Source organism: Salmo salar, chromosome ssa26, assembly GCF_905237065.1.
Source record: "Salmo salar chromosome ssa26, Ssal_v3.1, whole genome shotgun sequence".
NCBI lineage: Eukaryota > Metazoa > Chordata > Actinopteri > Salmoniformes > Salmonidae > Salmo > Salmo salar.
The window spans coordinates 44,407,766-44,432,329 of record NC_059467.1 but is presented as its reverse complement, the minus strand read 5'-3'; the positions used below and the strand labels follow the sequence as shown (position 1 = coordinate 44,432,329).

The 24,564-nt window shown below is 45.7% G+C and overlaps 1 protein-coding gene across 4 annotated transcripts in view; it reads right to left on the bottom strand.

The window, feature by feature from the left end:
- Positions 1-202: 202 nt before the first annotated feature.
- Positions 203-24,564, bottom strand: part of lrrc4cb (leucine rich repeat containing 4C, genome duplicate b) — a 62,911-nt gene continuing 38,549 nt past the window's right edge. For 3 of the 4 annotated variants that reach the window (XM_045708582.1, XM_045708581.1, XM_045708583.1), the window contains exon 2: positions 203-5,428. In XM_045708582.1, coding sequence (XP_045564538.1) covers positions 3,536-5,401 — 1,866 coding nt within the window. In that variant the 5' untranslated portion in view covers positions 5,402-5,428 and the 3' untranslated portion in view covers positions 203-3,535. Of the gene's footprint in view, positions 5,429-5,610; positions 6,150-24,564 lie in introns of those variants that run through there. The other variant, XM_014184698.2, reaches the window with a different exon arrangement.

Sequence of the window (24,564 nt, the reverse complement as noted above, 5' to 3'; positions counted from 1 at the left end):
ACAACACGTACCCTGATGAAAGTTGTACTGCTGTGTTGATTTCTGACAATACAGAATCATTTCCCATTGAAGTGTCTGAATACCTCCCACAGTACAGTTTCCAGTCTGTTCCTAAATTCATGCACCTTGGTTGGAATGTGAGGTAGCAACAGTATACACTTTCCTTTACAGTGCAAAATATGATGAAAAGCACTGCACAAGATACTGGAAAAACAGCTATGTTTTATTGGTGTTTATGTATGAACTACAATCTCTGGTATAATAAATGTACGCTGTATTCCTTGAGAGGTATGGGAAGGATGCTAACGGAGACACCCGTTTGACTCCTCAGTCTCTCACATTCTCTCTCTTTACATTTGAATCCATAAGCACATGTAAAATTTTGATGTGAAAATCTTTTTTTTTTTGCATGTTATTTTGAAAATACGTCTCGTATAAATGTACCACTTGAGGAGCATTCTCTCAGAAAATGAGAGAAGGGACAAAACCCCCAATACTGTAACCTCCCATAGATGGACAGTTGGCAGAACAACACACAATAAACCAATCACCAGCTCCACATAGAAATGAATCTCTCACCGCCTTATTGGCTGTAGACTATACTGTCAAAGGTCAAGCATTCAGCCACCTAAAGCATTGAAAAGGAATTGAAAGCATTGAAAAGGAATTGAAAGCATTGAAAAGGAATTGAAAGTATTGAAAAGGAATTGAAAGTATTGAAAAGGAATCACTAGATGGGGAAAGAATGGTCAACCTTGGCTATAGATGATATGAACATCCCTTGCATGTGAGACTGGACTGGACCGGAGACTGGACCGGACAGGAACAGAATCTACTGCTGCTGTATCCATGTGCTGTTTGACGACTCCAAGCAACAAGTTATATACAGATATAACTAGTGAATAGATCAGAATGGCCTTGTCAGAGATACATGTTTAATGGATATGGATGCTTAAGTGCTGAATGAATGATTCTGTATATGCAATTTCTTTATTATGAACAACTGGCGTAATGCTCAGTACATACTAAAAACAGGTTCATATACCCAAACATCAAATGCCTATGACTTTCACACTGAGCACTAATGTCTGTATTGAGTCAATCCAGTCTATTTGGATGCCAGTTGGAGATACTAACACAATAGTAATATATGCCATTTAGCAGACACTTTTATCCAAAGGGATTTGCATACATTTTACATATGGGTGGCACCAGCGAGAATCAAACTTAGAACCTTGGTGTGTTGCGAGCGCCATGCTCTAGTGCCTGAGCCACAGCACCACCTGATATTGAAAAGGTCATGTTTACCCATTCAATTGTCAGGAGAATAATATGGAGTGTGAGACTTTCTTTATCTTCGTATTGTCATAAGCATGACACAAGCAGTCATGGCCGCTTACTGCATGTCAGCTAATGACAACTGGCTGTGCCCTGCTATGATGCAAACCAAATGTGTCCCTAAGTAGCTGCTTTGGTATAGTGCTGCCTGTCGTACCAAACATTCTCTTCGTCAACGCAGTCGTGTTACCTTAGTGGATACAACTGAAGCATAACTCCGTGCCGCTGTAATTGACCGAGACACTTTAGCCTGCAATCTAACAGTGGATTTTGCGGAATTGTATTGTAAAGTTAAGCGGCAGTTGTTAGCTCCGGGACAACAGCCCTGGCATATCTGCTCCTCCTCACGCTCCACACAAGGTCCGTGTTTCCATGGCGACTGTCCGTCGGCTATTTCTGCGCCTCTTCATTCCTTATCTGTTTTTCACTGCTATTGCGTCACATCTTCAATATCTGCCCCCATGGCCATCATGGGCCAAACCCCTCCCTCCTTTCCTCATTCCCTCCCTTCCTCCCTCCTTCACTCAACTACCAAATGAAATGCACCGTGTAAACAGAGCAGAGAAAAGACAAGGCAGTGTTGTGATAGATGGACGATGAGAGAGGCGCCATCAAAAGGCCTTGGCTTGTGTATTTTCCCTGACAAACATGGCCGAGAAGATCAGAGTAGGAACCTCTCAGAAATCAGAAGACTAGCTTCTCCATTAGCTGCTGTGTAAAGGGATACGGGTTGGAGTTTTCAAGCTGTTTGCTGTATCAATTTCTCATCTAGCTCATCTAGAAGCCTACAAATGGACTGCTGATGCAGTTTAATGAGCGATTACACCTCCCTGTTTACTACAAACTGACAGTACAGACGGTTAGCCCCCTGTGTTGGCCGACCAGGGTCACGCTGAATTACATGCAAGCTTTATCTGTGCTAACAGACGGGCTATCAGCCCACGAGCGTCTGTGACCCTAGGGTGATACCAAGGTAACGCGACAGTGCTGCTGATCTAGATCATTAACACATTACCGTAGGGCCGTGGAGCCTCCCCTTCATTCTCCCACATCTTCTGCTGCACTGCCATTCTCCCCATGTCTAAAGAGAGACAAATGAGATATGTCGAGAGGAGAGATGAATGTGCCAGAGAAAGAGAGAGAGAGAGAGAGAGAGGAGAAGAGAGAGGAGAGTGTAAGAGAGGAGGATGAGCAAAGGAGAAAGGGGAGGGAGAGAGTAGGATGAGAGGTGAAGGAGAGGGAGTGGAAGAATGAGAGCGAGAGAGAGAGAGAGAGAGAGAGAGAGAGAGGAGAAAAGAGAGAGCGGAGGTAGGAGGTGGAGAGTGATAGAGTGAAAGAGATACAGTGTGAGAGGAGGGAGAGAGAGAAGAGAGCGAGAGTGTGATAGGAGAGGGGAAGGAGGGAGGGAGCGAGGGGGGGGAGAGACCTTCATCTTAATTTAAGTCAAGGATGTATAGTTGTTGATTAGGAGCCGGGAAAATGCATGTTCAGTCATTTGGCCGTCTGGTTCCCGAGGCATGTTGGCCTCATTGCTCATTTCATTAACAGCCAAGTCATGGGAACATCTGTATGTCATCTAATTTGAGTGACAGGAAGGGTACAGTGTAATATGAGGATCCTCCCTCTTCATCAGTTTTATGTAATGTAGCTGTGATAATATGCGAGGGCTGTGAATATATCCAAAGGAATAAGGAAAACACCAGGGCATCTGGGATATTATAATGACCTTCAAACATTTTGATAAAAATTCTCAAACAAGGCAGTATTATATTTTCATCTGAAATGGCCCTATCGTCAAATGGAAGCTGTGTTAATCTATTCTGTTGCTGCACTCATATTTGGAAAGGATCCGAACATGGTTTGAATGTAGAGAATTCATTTAAGTAGATGAGTTTGCAGTGAACCATTCTTCCCCCAACATCACACAGAGGTGAAATAAAATTGGAGCTAAAAAGCTCATTCAGATTTGTTTTTCTTGATTTAGCCACTAGACATATATTTTTTTAAATAAATAATTTCTGTTTTGTAAAGACACTTTTTCAAATAGCACACACATTTTGAAAGATGTTGATCCATTTGATCGTTAACATCATCAGTCAAGTCAGTGTCAAGTCATTCCCACACTAATCCTTACCCTTCTGTCCATGATACTTCCTGTATGAGATAGCTGATATCGGATTCCTCTAGTGAATCTCAATCAAATTTGGGTCTCTTGCACATTGTCTTTTGAGCTGGCTTGAATCAGTAAAGGTTCCTGTGTGTGGGAGTGGTGGTAGGTGCTCCTGTAAGTGTTGTAATGGTTGTAATGCTCCAATGGAGGCAGGTGTAAGTGGGTCTCCATGGCAGCAACACCGGCGAGCTCCTCCTCCACTGTGATGACCTCCATTGATGAGGCGGGGCCATCGGGGTCCTGCTGGTGGTTCTGCTTCCTCATCTTGTAGAAAATGACCAGCAAGACGGCGGCCATGAGCGTGATGGCCACGAAGCAGCCGATGATGATCTTGGTGGTCTTCATCACCTCCTCCAAGCCGCGGTCCCCCTCCCCATCCAGGTCCAGAACAGAGACGGTGTAGGTCCGCTCTGTGGTCCTGGTCTGGACCGGAGGCCCCCTGGTGGTCGAAGATGATACCCAGCCAATCGGTGGAAGAGCAGGAGTCTGGCTGTCGTCTACTGTCTCTGTGGTCTCCACGGTGACTGTGGTGAAGTAGGTGACGCCGCTGTTCTCCACCGAGGTAACGTTGAGCACAGCCGAGGCGGAGATGTTGCCCGCCGTGTTGCTCACCATGCAGGTGTAAGTCCCCGTGTCCTGCATGGTGACGGTGGTGAAGTTCAACGTCCCGTCGTTGAGGACGGCCAGGCGCACCTTGTACGCCCCGTGGGTCACCAGAGACCCGTTGGGGGTGAGCCAGCTGACCGAGGTCAACGAGCTCGTCCTGCACTTGAGCTCAGCCGCCATGCCCTCTGTGACGTTGCGATCCGCCGGCGGCTCCACGATGACAGGCACATCGCACTGGAAGTAGCTGTGCTCTAGCTCGCCGATGTAGCGACCCCTGTAGCTGGCTGGGGTGTGGCAGCGGGCACAGCAGCTGGTGTTGGCAGGCACTGTCTCCTTCAGCCACCAGCTAAGCCACAGGATGTCACAGTTACAGTTCCACGGGTTATGGTGCAGATGGACTCTCTCCAGGCGGTGCAGGGGGGTGAAGAGGTCGTGGGGCAGCAGGGTGAGGTTGTTGTGGGCCAGGTTGAGCTCCACCAGGGACTGGAGATCGTCGAAGGAGTTCCTCTCGATGGTCTGGATCTGAGCGTGCATCATCCACAGCTTCTGCAAGTTCGCCAGCCCTGCGAAAGAGCCAGGCCCTATGACAGAGATCTGGTTCCCTGACATCTCTAGCTCCTCCAGCCTGACCAAGGGTAGGATGTTGGGGATCTCCTTGAGGTTGCACATGCCCAGGTTCAGGTAGCGCAGGTTGCTGAGGTCCTGGAAGGCTCCATCTGAGATGTAAGAGAGCCGCTTGAGCTCTCCCAGGTCCAGTCTTCGCAGCGAGGGGACCCGGTTGAAGGCGTACGACGGGATGCTCTCGATGGGGTTGTTCCTTAGCCACAGCTCCTTGAGCTTGGAGAGGTACTCGAAGGCCCCATTGGGGATGGTGGTGAGACGGTTGTCGAACAGCTCCAGGGTGTTGAGACTGGCCAGGCCATTGAAGGCGCCAATCTCGATGTTGCGGATGTGGTTCTTGCTCAGCTGCAGGATTTCCAGGTGCCGTAGATGCTTGAAGCTGTCCACCTTGATCACCTGGATGAGGTTGTCCTGCAGGTTCAGGTAACGTGTGTTGGTTGAGATGCCGTCGGGGACATCGCGCAGGCTCCGGCGGGTGCAGATCACCTTGCTGAACTGGTTGCTGCAGGAGCAGACAGAGGGGCAGGTCTGGGCACGCACCAGGCCGGCCACCGCCAGGATCTGGAGGGCCAACAGCAGCACGAAGAGGGGATAGGACCGAGCCCCCCTCAGCCTAAGATCTCTCATTGTCTGGTGCTGGAGGGAGGAGATCATTGTGATCAGCATTCATAGTTCAGTGGCTGGTGGTCCTCTCTGAAATATTGTAAAGAGAAGAGAGAAAAGTACAACAGATTAGGCAGTGGACAAGCAAAGAAAACTAGATGCAGAACAGAAGGTAATTATGGGTAATGCCACTTCTTTTTATGTGTATAAAGTCTATTGAAGGGACACCATACTGTCTGTGCTCAATGCACATGCCTGGGATAATGACCTACATGAGGAAGAGAGACGGTGAAATGTAGTTGCCTTATCATTGGGGATGGATGGATGGATGTTCACTCATCCTAGATAGTCATCATAAACACTGTCCATCTGTGGAGCATTAGAGCAGTCAGGGATATCAGGACTCCCCAGGACAGGCTTGATGCCAGTCATCAACAGGCAACAGAACTGAAAAACTCAGCGTCTAACTCCCATATGAACTTTCCTCTCTCATCAATAAATACATACAAATAGTTGTCATTCAGGTCCTAACCTGGGAAGTTAATTATTCATCTGTACATCTGCAATAAGACAATATAACCAGTCAGTCAATTTCTCTCTTGTTGTATACTTCATTTTATAAATTGATTTGTCACAAAGTGCTGTAACAAACTGGTCAAAAAACTGACTGTTTTTTCAGTCTCAAAAAGTAGATGAATTTCACTTCTCACAATAAATGTTTTTAGAGGAGGACGTGTCTACCAGCTTAGAAATAAGTCAACAACAGAGATGGTACTGGTGTTGAAACAATGTCTAATATTATTCTGATATAACAACAAACGGTGCATTCGGAAAGTATTCAGACCCCTTCTCTTTTTCCACATTTTGTTACATTACAGCCTTATTCTAAAATTGATTAAATTATATTTTATCCTCATCAATCTATACACAATACCCTAAATGACAATGCAAAAACAGGTTTTAAGACATTTTTGCAAATGTATAAAAATACAATTACAGAAATACCTTATTTACATAAGTATTCAAACTCTTAACTATGAGACTCAAAATCGAGCTCAGGTGCATCCTGTTTCCATTGATCATCCCTAAGATGTTTCTACAACTTGATTGGAGTCCATCTGTGGGAAATTGAATTGATTGGACATGATTTGCAAAGGCACAGACATGTCTATATAAGGTCCCATAGATGGCAGTGCACGTCAAAGCAAGAACTAAGCCATGAGGTCAAAGGAATTGTCCGTAGAGCTCCGAGACAGGATTGTGTAGAGGCACAGATCTGTAGAAGGGTACCAAAATATTTTTGCAGCATTGAAGGTCCCGAATAATACAGTGGCCTCCATCATTCATAAATGGAAGAAGTTTGGAACCACCAAGACTCTTCCTGGAAGAGCAATCGTGGAAGAAGGGCCTTGGTCAGGGAGGTGACCAAAAACCCAATTGTCACTCTGACAGAGCTCCAGAGTTCCTCTCTGGAGATGGGAGAACCTTCCAGAAGGACAACCATCTCTGCAGCACTCCACCAATCAGGCCTTTATGGTAGAGTTGCCAGACGGAAGCCACTCCTCAATAAAAGGCACATGACAGCCGCTAGGAGTTTGCCAAAAGGCACCGAAAGGACTCAGACCATGATAAACAAGATTATCTGGTCTGAAGAAACCAAGATTGAACTCTTTGCCCTGAATCCCAAGCCTCCCATCTGGAAGAAACCTGGCACCATCCCTACGGTGAAGCATGGTGGTGGCAGCATCATGCTGTGGGAATATTTTTCAGAGGCAGGGACTGGGAGAGTGTTCAGGATCGAGGGAAAGATGAACGAAGCAAAGTACATAGAGACCCTTGACGATCCAGAGCACTCAGGACCTCAGACATGGGCGAAGGTTCACCTTCCAATGGGATAACAACCCTAAGCACACAGCCAAGACAACACAGGAGTGGCTTTGGGACGAGTCTCTGAATGTCCTTGAGTGGCCCAGCCAGAGCCCGAACTTGAACCCGATCGAACATCTCTGGAAAGACCTGAAAATAGCTGTGCAGCGACGCTCCCCATCCAACCTGACAGAGCTTGAGAGGATCTGCAGAGAAGAATGCGAGAAACTCCCCAAATACAGGTGTGCCAAGCTTGTAGCGTTATACCCAAGAAGAATCAAGGCTGTAATCGCTGCCAAAGGCGCTTCAACAAAGTACTGAGTACAGGGTCTGAATACTTATGTAAATGTGATATTTCCATTTTCTTTTTAAATTAAAATGGCAAAAATGTCTAAACTGTTTTTGCCATGTCGTCATGGGGTATTGTGTTTAGATTGATGAGGGAAAATAATATTGAATCAATTTTAGAATAATTCTGTAACGTAACAAATTGTGGAAAAAGTCAAGGGGTCCGAATACTTTCCGAACGCACTGTTTTCCACCATAACAAACTATGTCTAATATTCTCCTGATATAACAACATCATTCACCATGAGAGAGTAAAATGTGTAATATAATAGATAGAGTTGTAGAGGAAAATATATTAGCACATTCCGAACATGTTTCTACTCACAATACACGAGCGATACTCGTTATGTCAAATATAAAAGTGAACAAGATTTTTCAAGGCCCTTAAACATTCTCATCTCTCCTCAGCTTTTCTAACTCAAGTCATATCAGCAATCGTCTCTTTCAGAGGGACCCAGAGGCAAAGAAAACGACTCTGTTTTGACAGGTGTTTTCTAAACGGTGAAAATTGTGAAGCGATGTGGAAATGCATTTTCCAGCGTGGCCGAGTGGGTGATTTAATCAGTGGGAAATGAATCTCTAAATATGCCCCTGTGAAAGTGGTTAGCACCAGCAGAGATGCCACTCCAGAGCGGTGTGAGAAGGCCGCCAAGAGACACTTCCACTGGGGGCGTCAGACGGAATCAGGCCACGGCCTAGCAGGGGTTCGTTTTGTCAAGCCGGCATTACGCTACATCCACTCTGCATAGCAGCCTCATCGCTTTAAAGGCTGATTGCAGGGAGGGAGGCCTATGGAAAAACACGAATGGTGACAAAAGCATTGACGCAGAATAGTTTCTGTTGGGTAACAATGTAGGTTGTTATGTTGATGCTATGGTGTTTTGTTAAGTGCATGTCAGACGGAATCAGGCAGGGGTTCGTTTTGTCAAGCCGGCATCATGCTACAACCACTCTGCATAGAACCTCATCGCTTTAAAGGCTGATTGCAGGGAGGAAAGCCTATGGAAAAACACCAATGGTGACAAAAGCATTGACTCAGAATAGTTTCTGTTGGGTAATAATATACAGGTAACTGCCAAAATAAAATAAACAACCAACATAAAGTGTCTTCTAATAATAGGGAGTTGGGCCACCACGAGCTGCCAGAACAGCTTCAATGCACCGTGGCATAGATTCTACAAGTGTCTGGAACCTTATTGGAGGAATGCGACACCATTCTTCGAGAACTTCCATCATTTGGTGTTTTGTTGATGGTGGTGGAAAATGCTGTTTCAGATGCCTCTCCAGAATCTCCCATACGTGTTCAATTGGGTTGAGATCAGGTGACTGAAACGGCCATGGAATATGGTTTAAATAATTTTCATGCTCATCAAACCACCCTCAAACCACCCTCCCCCGTTTTCAATACGCCAGCACCCTCCCCTGTTTTCAATACTCCAGCACCCTCTCCCGTTTTCAATACTCCAGCACCCTCCCCTGTTTTCAATACTCCAGCACCCTCCCCTGTTTTCAATACTCCAGCACCCTCTCCCATTTTCAATACTCCAGCACCCTCCCGTTTTCAATACTCCAGCACCCTCCCCTGTTTTCAATAGTCCAGCATCCTCCCGTTTTCAATACTCCAGCACCCTCCCCTGTTTTCAATACTCCAGCACCCTCTCCCGTTTTCAATACTCCAGCACCCTCCCGTTTTCAATACTCCAGCACCCTCCGCAGTTTTCAATACTCCAGCACCCTCCCCTGTTTTCAATACTCCAGCACCCTCCCCTGTTTTCAATACTCCAGCATCCTCCCGTTTTCAATACTCTATCATCCTCCCCTGTTTTCAATACTCCAGCATCCTCCCCTGTTTTCAATACTCCAGCACCCTCCCCTGTTTTCAATACTCCAGCACCCTCCCCTGTTTTCAATACTCCAGCATCCTCCCCTGTTTTCAATACTCCTGCACCCTCCCCTGTTTTCAATACTCCAGCATCCTCCCCTGTTTTCAATACTCCGGCATCGTCCCCTGTTTTCAATACTCCAGCACCCTCCCCTGTTTTCAATACTCCAGCACCCTCCCCTGTTTTCAATACTCCAGCACCCTCCCCTGTTTTCAATACTCCAACACCCCCCTGTTTTCAATACTCCAGCACCCTCCCCTGTTTTCAATACTCCAGCACCCTCCCCTGTTTTCAATACTCCAACACCCTCCCCTGTTTTCAATACTCCAGCATCCTCCCGTTTTCAATACTCCAGCACCCTCCCCTGTTTTCAATACTCCAGCACCCTCCCCTGTTTTCAATACTCCAGCACCCTCCCCTGTTTTCAATACTCCAACACCCCCCCTGTTTTCAATACTCCAGCACCCTCCCCTGTTTTCAATACTCCAGCACCCTCCCCTGTTTTCAATACTCCAACACCCTCCCCTGTTTTCAATACTCCAGCATCCTCTCCTGTTTTCAATACTCCAGCACCCTCCCCTGTTTTCAATACTCCAACACCCTCCCCTGTTTTCAATACTCCAGCACCCTCCCCTGTTTTCAATACTCCAGCATCCTCCCCTGTTTTCAATACTCCAGCACCGTCTCCTTGTGAGGATAACGACACTGATCCTTTTCAAAAATGTTTTGTGAGATTAGTAAACACATTGGGAGGGATCGTAGACATTCCTCCATATAGAATCTTTCCAGATCTTTGATATCCTTCGTCTGCGCTTTACGGACTGCCCTGTTCAATTCAAACCAAGGTTTTCAATCGGGTTCAAGTCCGAAGACTGAGACGGCCATTGCAAAATGTTGATTTTGTGGTCAATAAGCAATTTCTTTGTGGATTTTGATGTGTGCTTGGGGTTATTGTCTTGCTGGAAGATCCACTTGCAGCCAAGTTTCAGCCTCCTGGCAGAGGCAACCAGGTTGTTGGCTAAAATGTCCTGGTACTTGGTAAATGTCTGTATGGACCTCGCGTTGTGCATGGGGGCATTGTCATGCTGAAACAGGAAAGGACATTACCCAAACTGTAGCCACAAAGTTGAAAGCACAGAATCGTCTAGAATGTCATTCATTGTATGCTGTAGCGTTAAGACTTCCCTTCACTGGAACTAAGGGGGCTAGCTCAAACCATGAAAAACAGCTCCAGAACATTATTCCTCCTCCACCAAACGTTACAGTTGGCATTATGCATTGGGGCAGGTAGCGTTCTTCTGGCATCCGCCAAACACAGATTTGTCCGTCGGACTGCTAGATGGTGAGGCATGAGTCATCATTCCAGAGAACGCGTTTCCACTGCTCCAGTGAGCTTTATACCACTCCAGCCATGGATACCCATTTCATGAAGCTCCTGACCAATGTTCCGTCTGAAAGACTGCCTCGCGGAAATATCAGCCCACAGAGAGAAGCACGAGACTGAACTACACTCAACTTTCTAGAGCAGTGGTCACCGACTGGTCGATCGCGATCAACTGGTCGATCTCCAAGGCATTCCTAGTTGATTGCCAAACATTTCTGTAGAAACTAAACCATTTATTAGTCTCGGGCTGAAGGTACAAACTCTGTCTTCCTGGCAGGCCCAGGGAGCAAATCAAGTGCACTATAGGCCTACCGCTGGCCAATGGGATGGCTCAGATGACCATATCTGTAGTAACGTATCAGGCAGAAAAGAAAGCTACAGCAGAGTTGATACTGTGAGACTTCAACATGTTTTAAACCATCTAGAAACTGTCAATGAATACAGCAAAGAGCTGCTGTTTTTATGACTGAGTTCATGTTTAACTTCTTACTCAGCACTGTCAACACTTTGTATTCAACACTTTTATAAGCCCTAAAATGTGTATTCTTCCTATTTCCACTCAGCGCTACAACAAGCAGTGCAGCAGTAATGAACGGGTAGGAAAGTGTATCTATAGGCTTGTGTTGTTGTTATTATTAGCGGCTTGGGTCTTTTTTAATATCCAGGAATATTTCACTTTCTCTGTTCATAGGAGTAACAACATGAATTTGTGCACGAGGCAGAAATAATGCGGTGAGACTCCAGTTTTGCCATCAGCTGGAACACGGTGTCTCTTTTTGGTCCGTGTCAGTGGAGGAAAGGGAGAGAGGAGGGATGTTGAGAGGCAGACCCTCAGTCTGCTCCTCTCTCCCTCCGCTGAGACTGACCATCGGATGCAGGCACCATCAGCCCAGTAAAATAAAAAAAGCTAATTATTTAAATGTATGCTCACTCAGCTATTTTTTTATTTATTTTTAACCTTTATTTAACTAGGCAAGTCAGTTAAGAACAAATTCTTATTTTCAATGACGGCATTGGAACAGTGGGTTAACTGCCTTGTTCAGGGGCAGAACAACAGATTTGTACCTTGTCAGCTCGGGGATTTGATCTTGCAACCTTTCGGTTACTAGTCCAATGGTCTAACCACTAGGCTAGCTATGCCTTCCAAGTAATACAACAAACATATGTATTACTAGTGTGATCATATAGCCTTCAATATAATCCAAATATATATTTTTTTTAAATAGCTCGAACAACAATTCATTGGCAGGGCAATTCAAGCAAAGCCAGTATGCAGTGATAATGTATTGGGCCTATAGTTTACTGCACAAACCTCATTGCTACAATACTGTTTATTGGTTAATGTGCATAGGCTTACGACTTGTTTTTTTAATATATATTTTTAGTGTACTTTTTACCGCTATCCAATTGGTAGTTACAGTCTTGTCCCATCACTGCAACTCCCCTACGGACTCGGGAGAGGTGAAGGTCAAGAGACATACGTCCCATGAAACATGACCCTGCCAAGCCGCACTGCTTATTGGCACACTGGTCACTAAACCCGGAAACCAGCCACACCAACATGTTGGAGGAAACACTGTACAGTGAGCAGAAGTCAGCTTGCAAGTGCCCGGCCCGCCACAAGGAGTCGCTAGAGCACGATGTGACCAGGGAAATCCCAGCCAACCAACCCCTCCCCTAACCCTGACTACGGTGGGCCAATTGTGCACCACCTCATGGATCTCCCAGTTGACACAGCCTGGGATCGAACCTGGGTCTGTAGTGACACCTCAAGCACTGCAATGCAGTGCCTTAGACCACTGCACCACTTGGGAGGCTTATGTTTTTTAAGTCACGTAAAAAAAAAATCTGAGCGGTAGTTCTCGGCTTGCATTTTGACTCAGAAAGTGATCTTGACTCAGAAAAGGTTGGTGACCACTGTTCTAGAGTTTTTCTTGTTAACACTATCGTTTCCTTTTACTGTTGCAATTGTAATCTAAACAACGCAATATTAACCACTTTCAATGCAACATACCAAAACAAAACAGACTATGCAAGAGATTTTGTTGTAGGCAGAACGTATCAGAGTAGGATTCTGTTACATTGACACGCACTACTTAACCCGTACTCTTCACAGACCAGTGCGGCATAAACAATCAGAGCTGCAGTAGGCCTATATGCAAATAGACCACTGCCATATATGAATCTGTGCCATTTATTTTGAACTGGACTGTGTTTACAGCATGAGCAGTCATGAGTAGATGCTCTTTTTTTGCCTGATCAACACAAGAGCTGAATGTAGCCACAACTGCACATTTTGTTGATATCCTTTGCTAGTTAGTGAGTTATTAGCCCAGGTATAGATCATTTGAAGTCAGCAATGGGGGAGTGATTGCTTCCTACAAGAGCACAAAATGTATACATTTCTAGACATATTTGAAATGTGAGTCAGGTAAAGAGCTTTTTTTTTACTTAAAGGGGCAGTGTTGCATTTTGAGACAGGTTCGAATAAGCTAAGTGGCCAATAGGCAGAGGGTAGCATCATTTGTCTGATTCGATTCTAATAATGGTATGAGAATAATAATGTATTTTATTTTGTAAAAGGGTTTCTTGCATCGAACAACAGAAGTTTACCTTATATCTTTATTGACGTTTTATTTCAGTATTTGCACTGTCACTCCAACACACACACAAACACTCACTCCATCATTTCCTCACTCACACATAATATGCACATACATTTACACTGACTCTACGCACACCCACTCACATACAAGCTGCTGCTACTGAAGGACAAGTTGATAAACAGGTTAATGTAAAGCCCTGCAGGTTTTTTAAAAGTCTCATGGAAGGTAAGCCTACATTAAACACCACACATTGGCTGCTACTGTAGGCTGAATGATAGAACAGCTATTTCCATGTTAAAATGTTATGGGATTCATTTTCTCAATTGTTTTCGATGGTAGGCCACTCTGGTAGGCCTACATTATGATCAAATAGCCACAGTAGCCTAGATGGCTACATGGCTACTGTAACATAAAGCGGGGACAGCCTCAGTGTTCACAGTAAACGCTAGCTAGAAGTTTGCACTCAGCAGACCTGAAATTTGCTCAGTGCTGGAAAGAATTAGAGGGAACATTGCTCCTGACAAACAGTTATTGTGCTGAAGTTGCTTCCAGAGATAGTTTGGAAATCGGTAGTAAGTGTTGCAACCCAGGACAGACGATTTTTACACACTACGCGCTTCAGCACTCGGCGGTCCCGGTCTGTGAGCTTGTGTGGCCTACCACTTCACAGCTTAGCCGTTGTTGCTTCTAGACATTTCCACTTCCTAATAACAGCACTTACAGTTGACCAGGGTAGTTCTAGCAGGGCAGAAACGTGATAAACTGACTTGTTGGAAAGGTGGCATCCTATGACGTGCCACGTTGAAAGTCACTGAGCTCTTCAGCACAGGCCATTCAACTTCCAATTTTCTGTCTATGGAGATTGCATGGCTGTGTGCTCGATTTTATACACTGTCAGCAACAGGTGTAGTTGAATCCACATACTTTTGGCCATGTAGTATAGCTCAGTGTTTGTATAATTTATTTCATAAAGTCTATCTTTTATCAACTTTATCCAAGGGATCCAATCATTTTGGACTCCACTGTATATTTCCGTGCATGAAAACAGTGAATCCCTTGAAAGCTCTCACACTCACCATTTTTCTAATAATGAATTAAAAAACACTGAACATTTAGCTAGGAACAGGTGTTTTTTTATGCTTGTCGGGTCGGGAGGTAAGGTGATCTATTTTAAGACGCTGTGATGAAAGTACATGGTCTAATAGAGAAGTGCTCTCTTCATTTGATCACTGTGTTGTCACAGAGAATTTTCCTGGGCAACAGGAAATGCAAATTCCAGATTTAAAAAGGTCTTCTAAAGTTTGTAATTTCCACTTTAAAGTATCAGACTTTATCCTAACTAAAAATGTGTTAACCCTTACAAAAGTATCCCTGAATTATAATCCACATAACAACTGCTATTTCCTGTTGATGCAGGATTATTTTCCTGCTGTGAGAAACTGGTTAAATTGAGATAGTACATCTGTGTACATCTACAGTCAAAGTATTCACTTGTGTGCTTGATTTTAATTACAGATCTACATACAGTACTTGTTTGGCATAGCAAGCAAGGTCAAAAGTTCAGCAATGTAATCAATGTGAAACCCAAAACATTACTGAGAGACCATACAGTCCATAATCTCAGACTGTAGACCCGGGATCAACTAGATTCAGCCCGCGGGCCGTCAGTACATGATCTCAGACTGTAGACCAGGGATCAACTAGATTCAGCCCGCGGGCCGTCAGTACATGATCTCAGACTGTAGACCAGGGATCAACTAGATTCAGTCCGCTATCCGTCAGTACATGATCTCAGACTGTAGACCAGGGATCAACTAGATTCAGTCCGCAGGCCGTCAGTACATGATCTCAGACTGTAGACCAGGGATCAACTAGATTCAGTTAGGGAACCCTGCTGTAGACAAGTAGCGGAATGTACTCATGATCATGACATGTATACAAGAGATCTATTTTAAGATGCTGTGATCACAAGAGCATAAAAAAGGAGCAAGCAGCTCTCATATGCGTGAATAATATAATGTGATTGTCTGATTGAGACTAATTTGACGCATGAAACAAGATAAGCAATGTGCCACATTAGTGTCCGTACACAATGCCAACAATGATTGAAATAATGACGTGTTTTGCGTAATCATGTATTTTAACCTTTTTTCGAAGCATTTTCATCAAACTGTCCCCTTTTTGTTTTATGTCAGATAGTGCAACACAATCCTCAGCCAATGGATTTCATTTTTGATGTAATTCTCATTCTGGATAAGGCTTAAAATACAGGATAACATCTTGCTATTTTACACGATTGAGCAAAAATAAACACAGGACTCTAGATGGATTGGGTAAAACACAGGACTCTAGATGGATTGGGTAAAACACAGGACTCTAGATGGATTGGGTAAAACACAGGACTCTAGATGGATTGGGTAAAACACAGGACTCTAGATGGATTGGGTAAAACACAGGACTCTAGATGGATTGGGTAAAACACAGGACTCTAGATGGATTGGGTAAAACACAGGACTCTAGATGGATTGGGTAAAACACAACACCCTAGATGAGGTAAATCTGATGATGTATGTGTGGTGGGAGTCTGAAAAGATCACTGTCTCTCAGAAAAGCTGACGGTTATCTCCTGACTCGTCAATACTACCAACTAACTTCAGTAGAATCTACATCCAAATTAATATCATTTATACCAACATGAAGGCAGATAAGTCTCATGTATCATTGTGTGTATACACTGAGTGTACAGATCATTAGTTGGGCCCCTTTTGCCCTCAGAACAGCCTCAATTCGTCAGGGCATGGACTCTACCAAGGTATTTAAAAGCGTTCCACAGGGATGCTGGCCCATGTTGACTCCAATGCTTTCCACGGTTGTGTCAAGTTGGCTGGATGTCCTTTGGGTGGTGGACCATTCTGTATACACACAGGAAACTGTTGAGCGTGAAAACCCAGCTGCGTTGCAGTTCTTGACACAAACCGGTGCACCTCGCACCTACTACCATACCCCGTTCAAAGGCCCTTAAATATTTTGTCTTGCCCATTCACCCTCTGAATGGCATACATACACAATCCATGTATCAATTGTCTCAAGGCTTGAAAATCCTTCTTTAACCCATCTCCTCCCCTTCATCTACACTGATTGAAGTGGATTTAACAAGTGACATCAATAAGAGCTTTCACCTGGTGAGTCTGTCATGGAAAAAGCAGCTGTTACTAATGTTTTGTCCACTCAGTGTATAATATGGTCTAATTTTCATTCAGGTGTAAGTACACTAGACACACAGTCCTCTTGTCTCGATGCTAATGATAGACAAACATGCTTTATCAGACAATACCATCCCTGTTTCTACCATGTAGCAAGACCCGGTCAGCTAATACAAAAGCTAATGCACCAAATCAATCATGTTTTGTATTTCATTTCACAAGGAATGGAGGAGAAGCTGAAATGGGCTCAGACATGGATGGAAGTGTGGGATGTGTCATGGTAACTGGACCGGTGAGTGGGTAGTATTCAGAGTGATGCAGTGCTCTGATGTCAAGCAGTGTTGTGATAGGGGCCTCAGGGTTACTGTGTGGTCTGCACTACAAAACCCATTTTGGTCCTGTTTTATTCTTTCTGACCCACCAGTCTCCTAAATATAGACATCAGTAAGAGGTTGGATCTGTGCTTTAAGCTTGCAATATCAAAATACATTTCAACGTCTTGAACATTCACTAAAGAGCACTACGTGAGCATCTGTTAGGGAAATTCTTTAGATTAAAATACCGTACCCGTTGCCCTTGCAGTCTGATACATTACAAATTAAAATTACAAATAATTTACCTTTATGTGCTTCTCACTGCTTCATAGAACTAGGTTAAGGGTGCTGTTTATGGTTGCTTTGTCGATCCACATCATAAAGGACATCATTTTCACATTTTGTACATTATAGAACTAGGTTAAATGTTTTGTTTGCATTTGCTTCTAGTGGTATTGTATCCATATCATAAACAACATACTTTTCAGATTTTGTATATTATAGAACTAGGTTAAGCATTTTTGTTTGCAGTTGCTTCCAGTGGTGTTGTATCCAAATCATAAAAGCACCTATTTTTCCAATTGTAGAAGAACAGATAAGGTTGGGGCCTGAGGCTTAGGGTTGACATCCTGGATATCTGTCAAAAGGGACCCTCTAGCGAAGATAGCAACCAAGAATGTTGCAGCCGATTTCAACTTAATGGGTTAACTAAGAGTGTGGGTTCCCTAAACGTGTAGGAGGATAAACTGGATTGGATTACCGTGTAATCTGTTTCAAGATTTAAATTATACAGAATATTCCTTAAAACACCCTACAAACCATTTTTATCAGTCTCACAGTGAGTAACGTAATCTTTGTGGAGGGTTTAGTGTGTGAAACCTATTCTATAACAAGTGGGAAACGCATTATCTGGGCTATGTCAGCGTAGCACTCTCTCAGACAGGGACAGCCATGGGTATGGGGACAAGTGGATAATAGAAAACAGTTCTCTGGAGTTCAGGGGAGGCTGGTGGGAGGACCTATAGGAAGATGGGCTCATTGTAATAGCTGGAATGGAACGGAGTCAAACGTGGTTTCCATATGTTTGATGTGTCTGATACGGTTCCATTGATTCCATTCCAGCCATTACAATGAGCCTGTCCTCCTATTGCTCCTCCCACCAGCCTCCTCTGCTGAAGTTATGGCATGGTTGCCAAGGGTGTCTGTGGAATGAAGTGACCCCAAAAAATATGGTTCAACACATGTAGGAGCCATACTATAACGATGACCAAGAGAGTGTCTCTATCAATCTGGATGTTTACGGCACAACAACATCGTTCCCAACCTCCCTACCTCTGAGGAAGCACAGTTCCCGCTCAGCCCAGTCAAAACTGTTCGCTGCTCTGGCACCCCAATGGTGGAACAAGCTCCCTCACGACGCCAGGACAGCGGAGTTAATCACCACCTTCCGGAGACACCTGAAACCCCACCTCTTTAAGGAATACCTGGGATAGGATAAAGTAATCCTTCTAACCCCCCCCCTTAAAAGATTTAGATGCACTATTGTAAAGTGGTTGTTCCACTGTATATCATAAGGTGAATGCACCAATTCGTAAGTCGCTCTGGATAAGAGCGTCTGCTAAATGACTTAAATGTAAATGTAATCTTTCATAAGGGAACATTCATTTTATAACACATTTCATGAATAAGCATAAACAAACTACAGTATATTCCATCTTTAACTTGATGTTCACCAACAAAAACACAGGGTTCACACCCAGCAACTCTCCAGGACCGGAGGGTAGACCAGTGTGCTAGTTAAATCACCCAGCAACTCTCCAGGAACGGAGAGTAGACCAGTGTGCTAGTTAAATCACCCAGCAACTCTTCAGGAACAGAGAGTAGACCAGTGTGCTACTTAAATCACCCAGCAACTCTCCAGGACCGGAGAGTAGACCAGTGTGCTAGTTAAATCACCCAGCAACTCTTCAGGAACAGAGAGTAGGCCAGTGTGCTAGTTAAATCACCCAGCAACTCTTCAGGAACAGAGAGTAGGCCAGTGTGCTAGTTAAATCACCCAGCAACTCTCCAGGACTGGAGAGTAGAACAGTGTGCTAAGTAAATCACCCAGCAACTATCCAGAAACGGAGACTAGACCAGTGTGCTAGTTAAATCACCTAGCAACTCTCCAGGAACAGAGAATAGACATTTGTGCTATTTAAATCACCCAGCAACTCTCCAGGAACAGAGAGTAGACCAGTGTGCTAGTTAAATCACCCAGCAACTCTCAGGGAACAGAGAGTAGACCAGTGTGCTAGTTAAATCACCCAGCAAATCACCAGGGCCGGAGAGTAGACCAGTGTGCTAGTTAAATCACCCAGCAACTCTCCAGGAACAGAGAGTAGACCAGTGTGCTAGTTAAATCACCCAGCAACTCTCCAGGAACGGAGAGTAGACCAGTGTGCTAGTTAAATCACCCAGCAACTCTCCAGGAACAGAGAGTAGAGCAGTGTGCTACTTAAATCACCCAGCAACTCTCCAGGACCGGAGAGTAGACCAGTGTGCTAGTTAAATCACCCAGCAACTCTTCAGGAACAGAGAGTAGGCCAGTGTGCTAGTTAAATCACCCAGCAACTCACCAGGACCGGAGAGTAGACCAGTGTGCTAGTTAAATCACCCAGCAACTCACCAGGACCGGAGAGTAGACCAGTGTGCTAGTTAAATCACCCAGCAACTCTCCAGGAACAGAGAGTAGAGCAGTGTGCTACTTAAATCACCCAGCAACTCTCCAGGACCGGAGAGTAGACCAGTGTGCTAGTTAAATCACCCAGCAACTCTTCAGGAACAGAGAGTAGGCCAGTGTGCTAGTTAAATCACCCAGCAACTCTCCAGGACTGGAGAGTAGAACAGTGTGCTAGTTAAATCCCCCAGCAACTCTCCAGGACCGGAGAGTAGACATTATGTGCTATTTAAATCACCCAGCAACTCTCCAGGAACAGAGAGTAGACCAGTGTGCTAGTTAAATCACCCAGCAACTCTCAGGGAACAGAGAGTAGACCAGTGTGCTAGTTAAATCACCCAGCAACTCTCCAGGAAAAGAGAGTAGAGCAGTGTGCTAGTTAAATCACCCAGCAACTCACCAGGGCCGGAGAGTAGACCAGTGTGCTAGTTAAATCACCCAGCAACTCTGCAGGACCGGAGAGTAGACCAGTGTGCTAGTTAAATCACCCAGCAACTCTCCAGGAACAGAGAGTAGACCAGTGTGCTAGTTAAATCACCCAGCAAATCACCAGGGCCGGAGAGTAGACCAGTGTGCTAGTTAAATCACCCAGCAACTCACCAGGACCGGAGAGTAGACCAGTGTGCTAGTTAAATCACCCAGCAACTCTCCAGGGCCGGAGAGTAGACCAGTGTGCTAGTTAAATCACCCAGCAACTCTCCAGGGCCGGAGAGTAGACCAGTGTGCTAGTTAAATCACCCAGCAACTCTCCAGGACCGGAGGGTAGACCAGTGTGCTGGTTAAATCACCCAGCAACTCTCCAGGAACAGAGAGTAGACCAGTGTGCTAGTTAAATCACCCAGCATCTCTCCAGGACCGGGGGAGTAGACCAGTGTGCTAGTTAAATCACCCAGCAACTCTCCAGGAACAGAGAGTAGGCCAGTGTGCTAGTTAAGTCACACCAGCAACTCTCCAGGACTGGAGAGTAGACCAGTGTGCTAGTTAAATCACCCAGCAACTCTCCAGGACCGGAGAGTAGACCAGTGTGCTAGTTAAATCACCCAGCAACTATCCAGAAACAGAGAGTAGACCAGTGTGCTAGTTAAATCACCTAGCAACTCTCCAGGAACAGAGAATAGACATTTGTGCTAGTTAAATCCCCCAGCAACTCTCCAGGAACAGAGAGTAGACCAGTGTGCTAGTTAAATCACCCAGCAACTCTCCAGGAACAGAGAGTAGACCAGTGTGCTAGTTAAATCACCCAGCAACTCTCCAGGAACAGAGAGTAGACCAGTGTGCTAGTTAAATCACCCAGCAAATCACCAGGGCCGGAGAGTAGACCAGTGTGCTAGTTATATCACCCAGCAACTCTCCAGGACCGGAGAGTAGACCAGTGTGCTAGTTAAATCACCCAGCAACTCTCCAGGACCGGAGAGTAGACCAGTGTGCTAGTTAAATCACCTAGCAACTCTCCAGGACCGGAGAGTAGACCAGTGTGCTAGTTAAATCACCCAGCAACTCTCCAGGACCGGAGGGTAGACCAGTGTGCTGGTTAAATCACCCAGCAACTCTCCAGGAACAGAGAGTAGACCAGTGTGCTACTTAAATCACCCAGCAACTCTCCAGGACCGGGGGAGTAGACCAGTGTGCTAGTTAAATCACCCAGCAACTCTCCAGGAACAGAGAGTAGGCCAGTGTGCTAGTTAAGTCACACCAGCAACTCTCCAGGACTGGAGAGTAGACCAGTGTGCTAGTTAAATCACCCAGCAACTCTCCAGGACCGGAGAGTAGACCAGTGTGCTAGTTAAATCACCCAGCAACTCTCCAGGACCGGAGAGTAGACCAGTGTGCTCGTTAAATCACCCAGCAACTCTCCAGGACCGGAGAGTAGACCAGTGTGCTAGTTAAATCACCCAGCAACTATCCAGAAACGGAGAGTAGACCAGTGTGCTAGTTAAATCACCTAGCAACTCTCCAGGAACAGAGAATAGACATTTGTGCTAGTTAAATCACCCAGCAACTCTCCAGGAACAGAGAGTAGACCAGTGTGCTAGTTAAATCACCCAGCAAATCACCAGGGCCGGAGAGTAGACCAGTGTGCTAGTTAAATCACCCAGCAACTCTCCAGGAACAGAGAGTAGACCAGTGTGCTAGTTAAATCACCCAGCAAATCACCAGGGCCGGAGAGTAGACCAGTGTGCTAGTTAAATCACCCAGCAACTCTGCAGGACCGGAGAGTAGACCAGTGTGCTAGTTAAATCACCCAGCAACTCTCCAGGACCGGAGAGTAGACCAGTGTGCTAGTTAAATCACCCAGCAACTCTCCAGGAACAGAGAGTAGACCAGTGTGCTAGTTAAATCACCCAGCAAATCACCAGGGCCGGAGAGTAGACCAGTGTGCTAGTTAAATCACCCAGCAACTCTCCAGGACCGGAGAGTAGACCAGTGTGCTAGTTAAATCACCCAGCAACTATCCAGGACCGGAGAGTAGACCAGTGTGCTAGTTAAATCACCCAGCAACTCTCCAGGAACGGAGAGTAGACATTTGTGCTAGTTAAATCACCCAGCAACTCTCCAGGAACGGAGGGTAGACCAGTGTGCTAGTTAAATCACCCAGCAACTCTCCAGGAACAGAGAGTAGACCAGTGTGCTAGTTAAATCACCCAGCAACTCTCCAGGAACGGGGGAGTAGACCAGTGTGCTAGTTAAATCACCCAGCAACTCACCAGGAACAGAGAGTAGGCCAGTGTGCTAGTTAAGTCACACCAGCAACTCTCCAGGACCGGAGAGTAGACCAGTGTGCTAGTTAAATCACCCAGCAACTCTCCAGGACCGGAGAGTAGACCAGTGTGCTAGTTAAATCACCCAGCAACTCTCCAGAAACGGAGAGTAGACCAGTGTGCTAGTTAAATCACCCAGCAACTCTCCAGGAACGGAGAATAGACATTTGTGCTAGTTAAATCACCCAGCAACTCTCCAGGAACAGAGAGTAGACCAGTGTGCTAGTTAAATCACCCAGCAACTCTCCAGGACCGGAGAGTAGACCAGTGCGCTAGATAAATCACACAGAAACTCTCCAGGACTGGAGAGTAGACCAGTGTGCTAGTTAAATCACCCAGCAACTCTCCAGGAACAGAGAGTAGACCAGTGTGCTAGTTAAATCACCCAGCAAATCACCAGGGCCGGAGAGTAGACCAGTGTGCTAGTTAAATCACCCAGCAACTCTCCAGGACCGGAGAGTAGACCAGTGTGCTAGTTAAATCACCCAGCAACTCTCCAGGACCGGAGAGTAGACCAGTGTGCTAGTTAAATCACCCAGCAACTCTCCAGGACCGGAGAGTAGACCAGTGTGCTAGTTAAATCACCCAGCAACTCTCCAGGACCGGAGGGTAGACCAGTGTGCTGGTTAAATCACCCAGCAACTCTCCAGGAACAGAGAGTAGACCAGTGTGCTACTTAAATCACCCAGCAACTCTCCAGGACCGGGGGAGTAGACCAGTGTGCTAGTTAAATCACCCAGCAACTCTCCAGGAACAGAGAGTAGGCCAGTGTGCTAGTTAAGTCACACCAGCAACTCTCCAGGACTGGAGAGTAGACCAGTGTGCTAGTTAAATCACCCAGCAACTATCCAGAAACGGAGAGTAGACCAGTGTGCTAGTTAAATCACCTAGCAACTCTCCAGGAACAGAGAATAGACATTTGTGCTAGTTAAATCACCCAGCAACTCTCCAGGAACAGAGAGTAGACCAGTGTGCTAGTTAAATCACCCAGCAACTCTCCAGGACCGGAGAGTAGACCAGTGCGCTAGATAAATCACCCAGAAACTCTCCAGGAACAGAGAGTAGACCAGTGTGCTAGTTAAATCACCCAGCAACTCACCAGGGCCAGAGAGTAGACCAGTGTGCTAGTTAAATCACCCAGCAAATCTCCAGGACCGGAGAGTAGACCAGTGTGCTAGTTAAATCACCGAGCAACTCTCCAGGAACGGAGAGTAGACCAGTGTGCTAGTTAAATCACCCAGCAAATCTCCAGGACCGGAGAGTAGACCAGTGTGCTAGTTAAATCACCCAGCAACTCTCCAGGACCGGAGAGTAGACCAGTGTGCTGGTTAAATCACCCAGCAACTCTCCAGGAACAGAGAGTAGACCAGTGTGCTAGTTAAATCACCCAGCAACTCTCCAGGACGGGAGAGTAGAGCAGTGTGCTAGTTAAATCACCCAGCAACTCTCCAGGGACAGAGAGTAGGCCAGTGTGCTAGTTAAGTCACACCAGCAACTCTCCAGGACTGGAGAGTAGACCAGTGTGCTAGTTAAATCACCCAGCAACTCTCCAGGACCGGAGAGTAGACCAGTGTGCTAGTTAAATCACCCAGCAACTCTCCAGGACCGGAGAGTAGACCAGTGTGCTAGTTAAATCACCCAGCAACTCTCCAGGACCGGAGAGTAGACCAGTGTGCTAGTTAAATCACCCAGCAACTCTCCAGAAACGGAGAGTAGACCAGTGTGCTAGTTAAATCACCTAGCAACTCTCCAGGAACAGAGAATAGACCATTGTGCTAGTTAAATCACCCAGCAACTCTCCAGGAACAGAGAGTAGACCAGTGTGCTAGTTAAATCACCCAGCAACTCTCCAGGGCCGGAGAGTAGACCAGTGTGCTAGTTAAATCACCCAGCAACTCTCCAGGAACAGAGAGTAGACCAGTGTGCTAGTTAAATCACCCAGCAAATCTCCAGGGCCGGAGAGTAGACCAGTGTGCTAGTTAAATCACCCAGAAACTCTGCAGGAACGGAGAGTAGACCAGTGTGCTAGTTAAATCACCCAGCAACTCTCCAGGACCGGAGAGTAGACCAGTGTGCTAGTTAAATCACCCAGCAACTCTCCAGGAACAGAGAGTAGACCAGTGTGCTAGTTAAATCACCCAGCA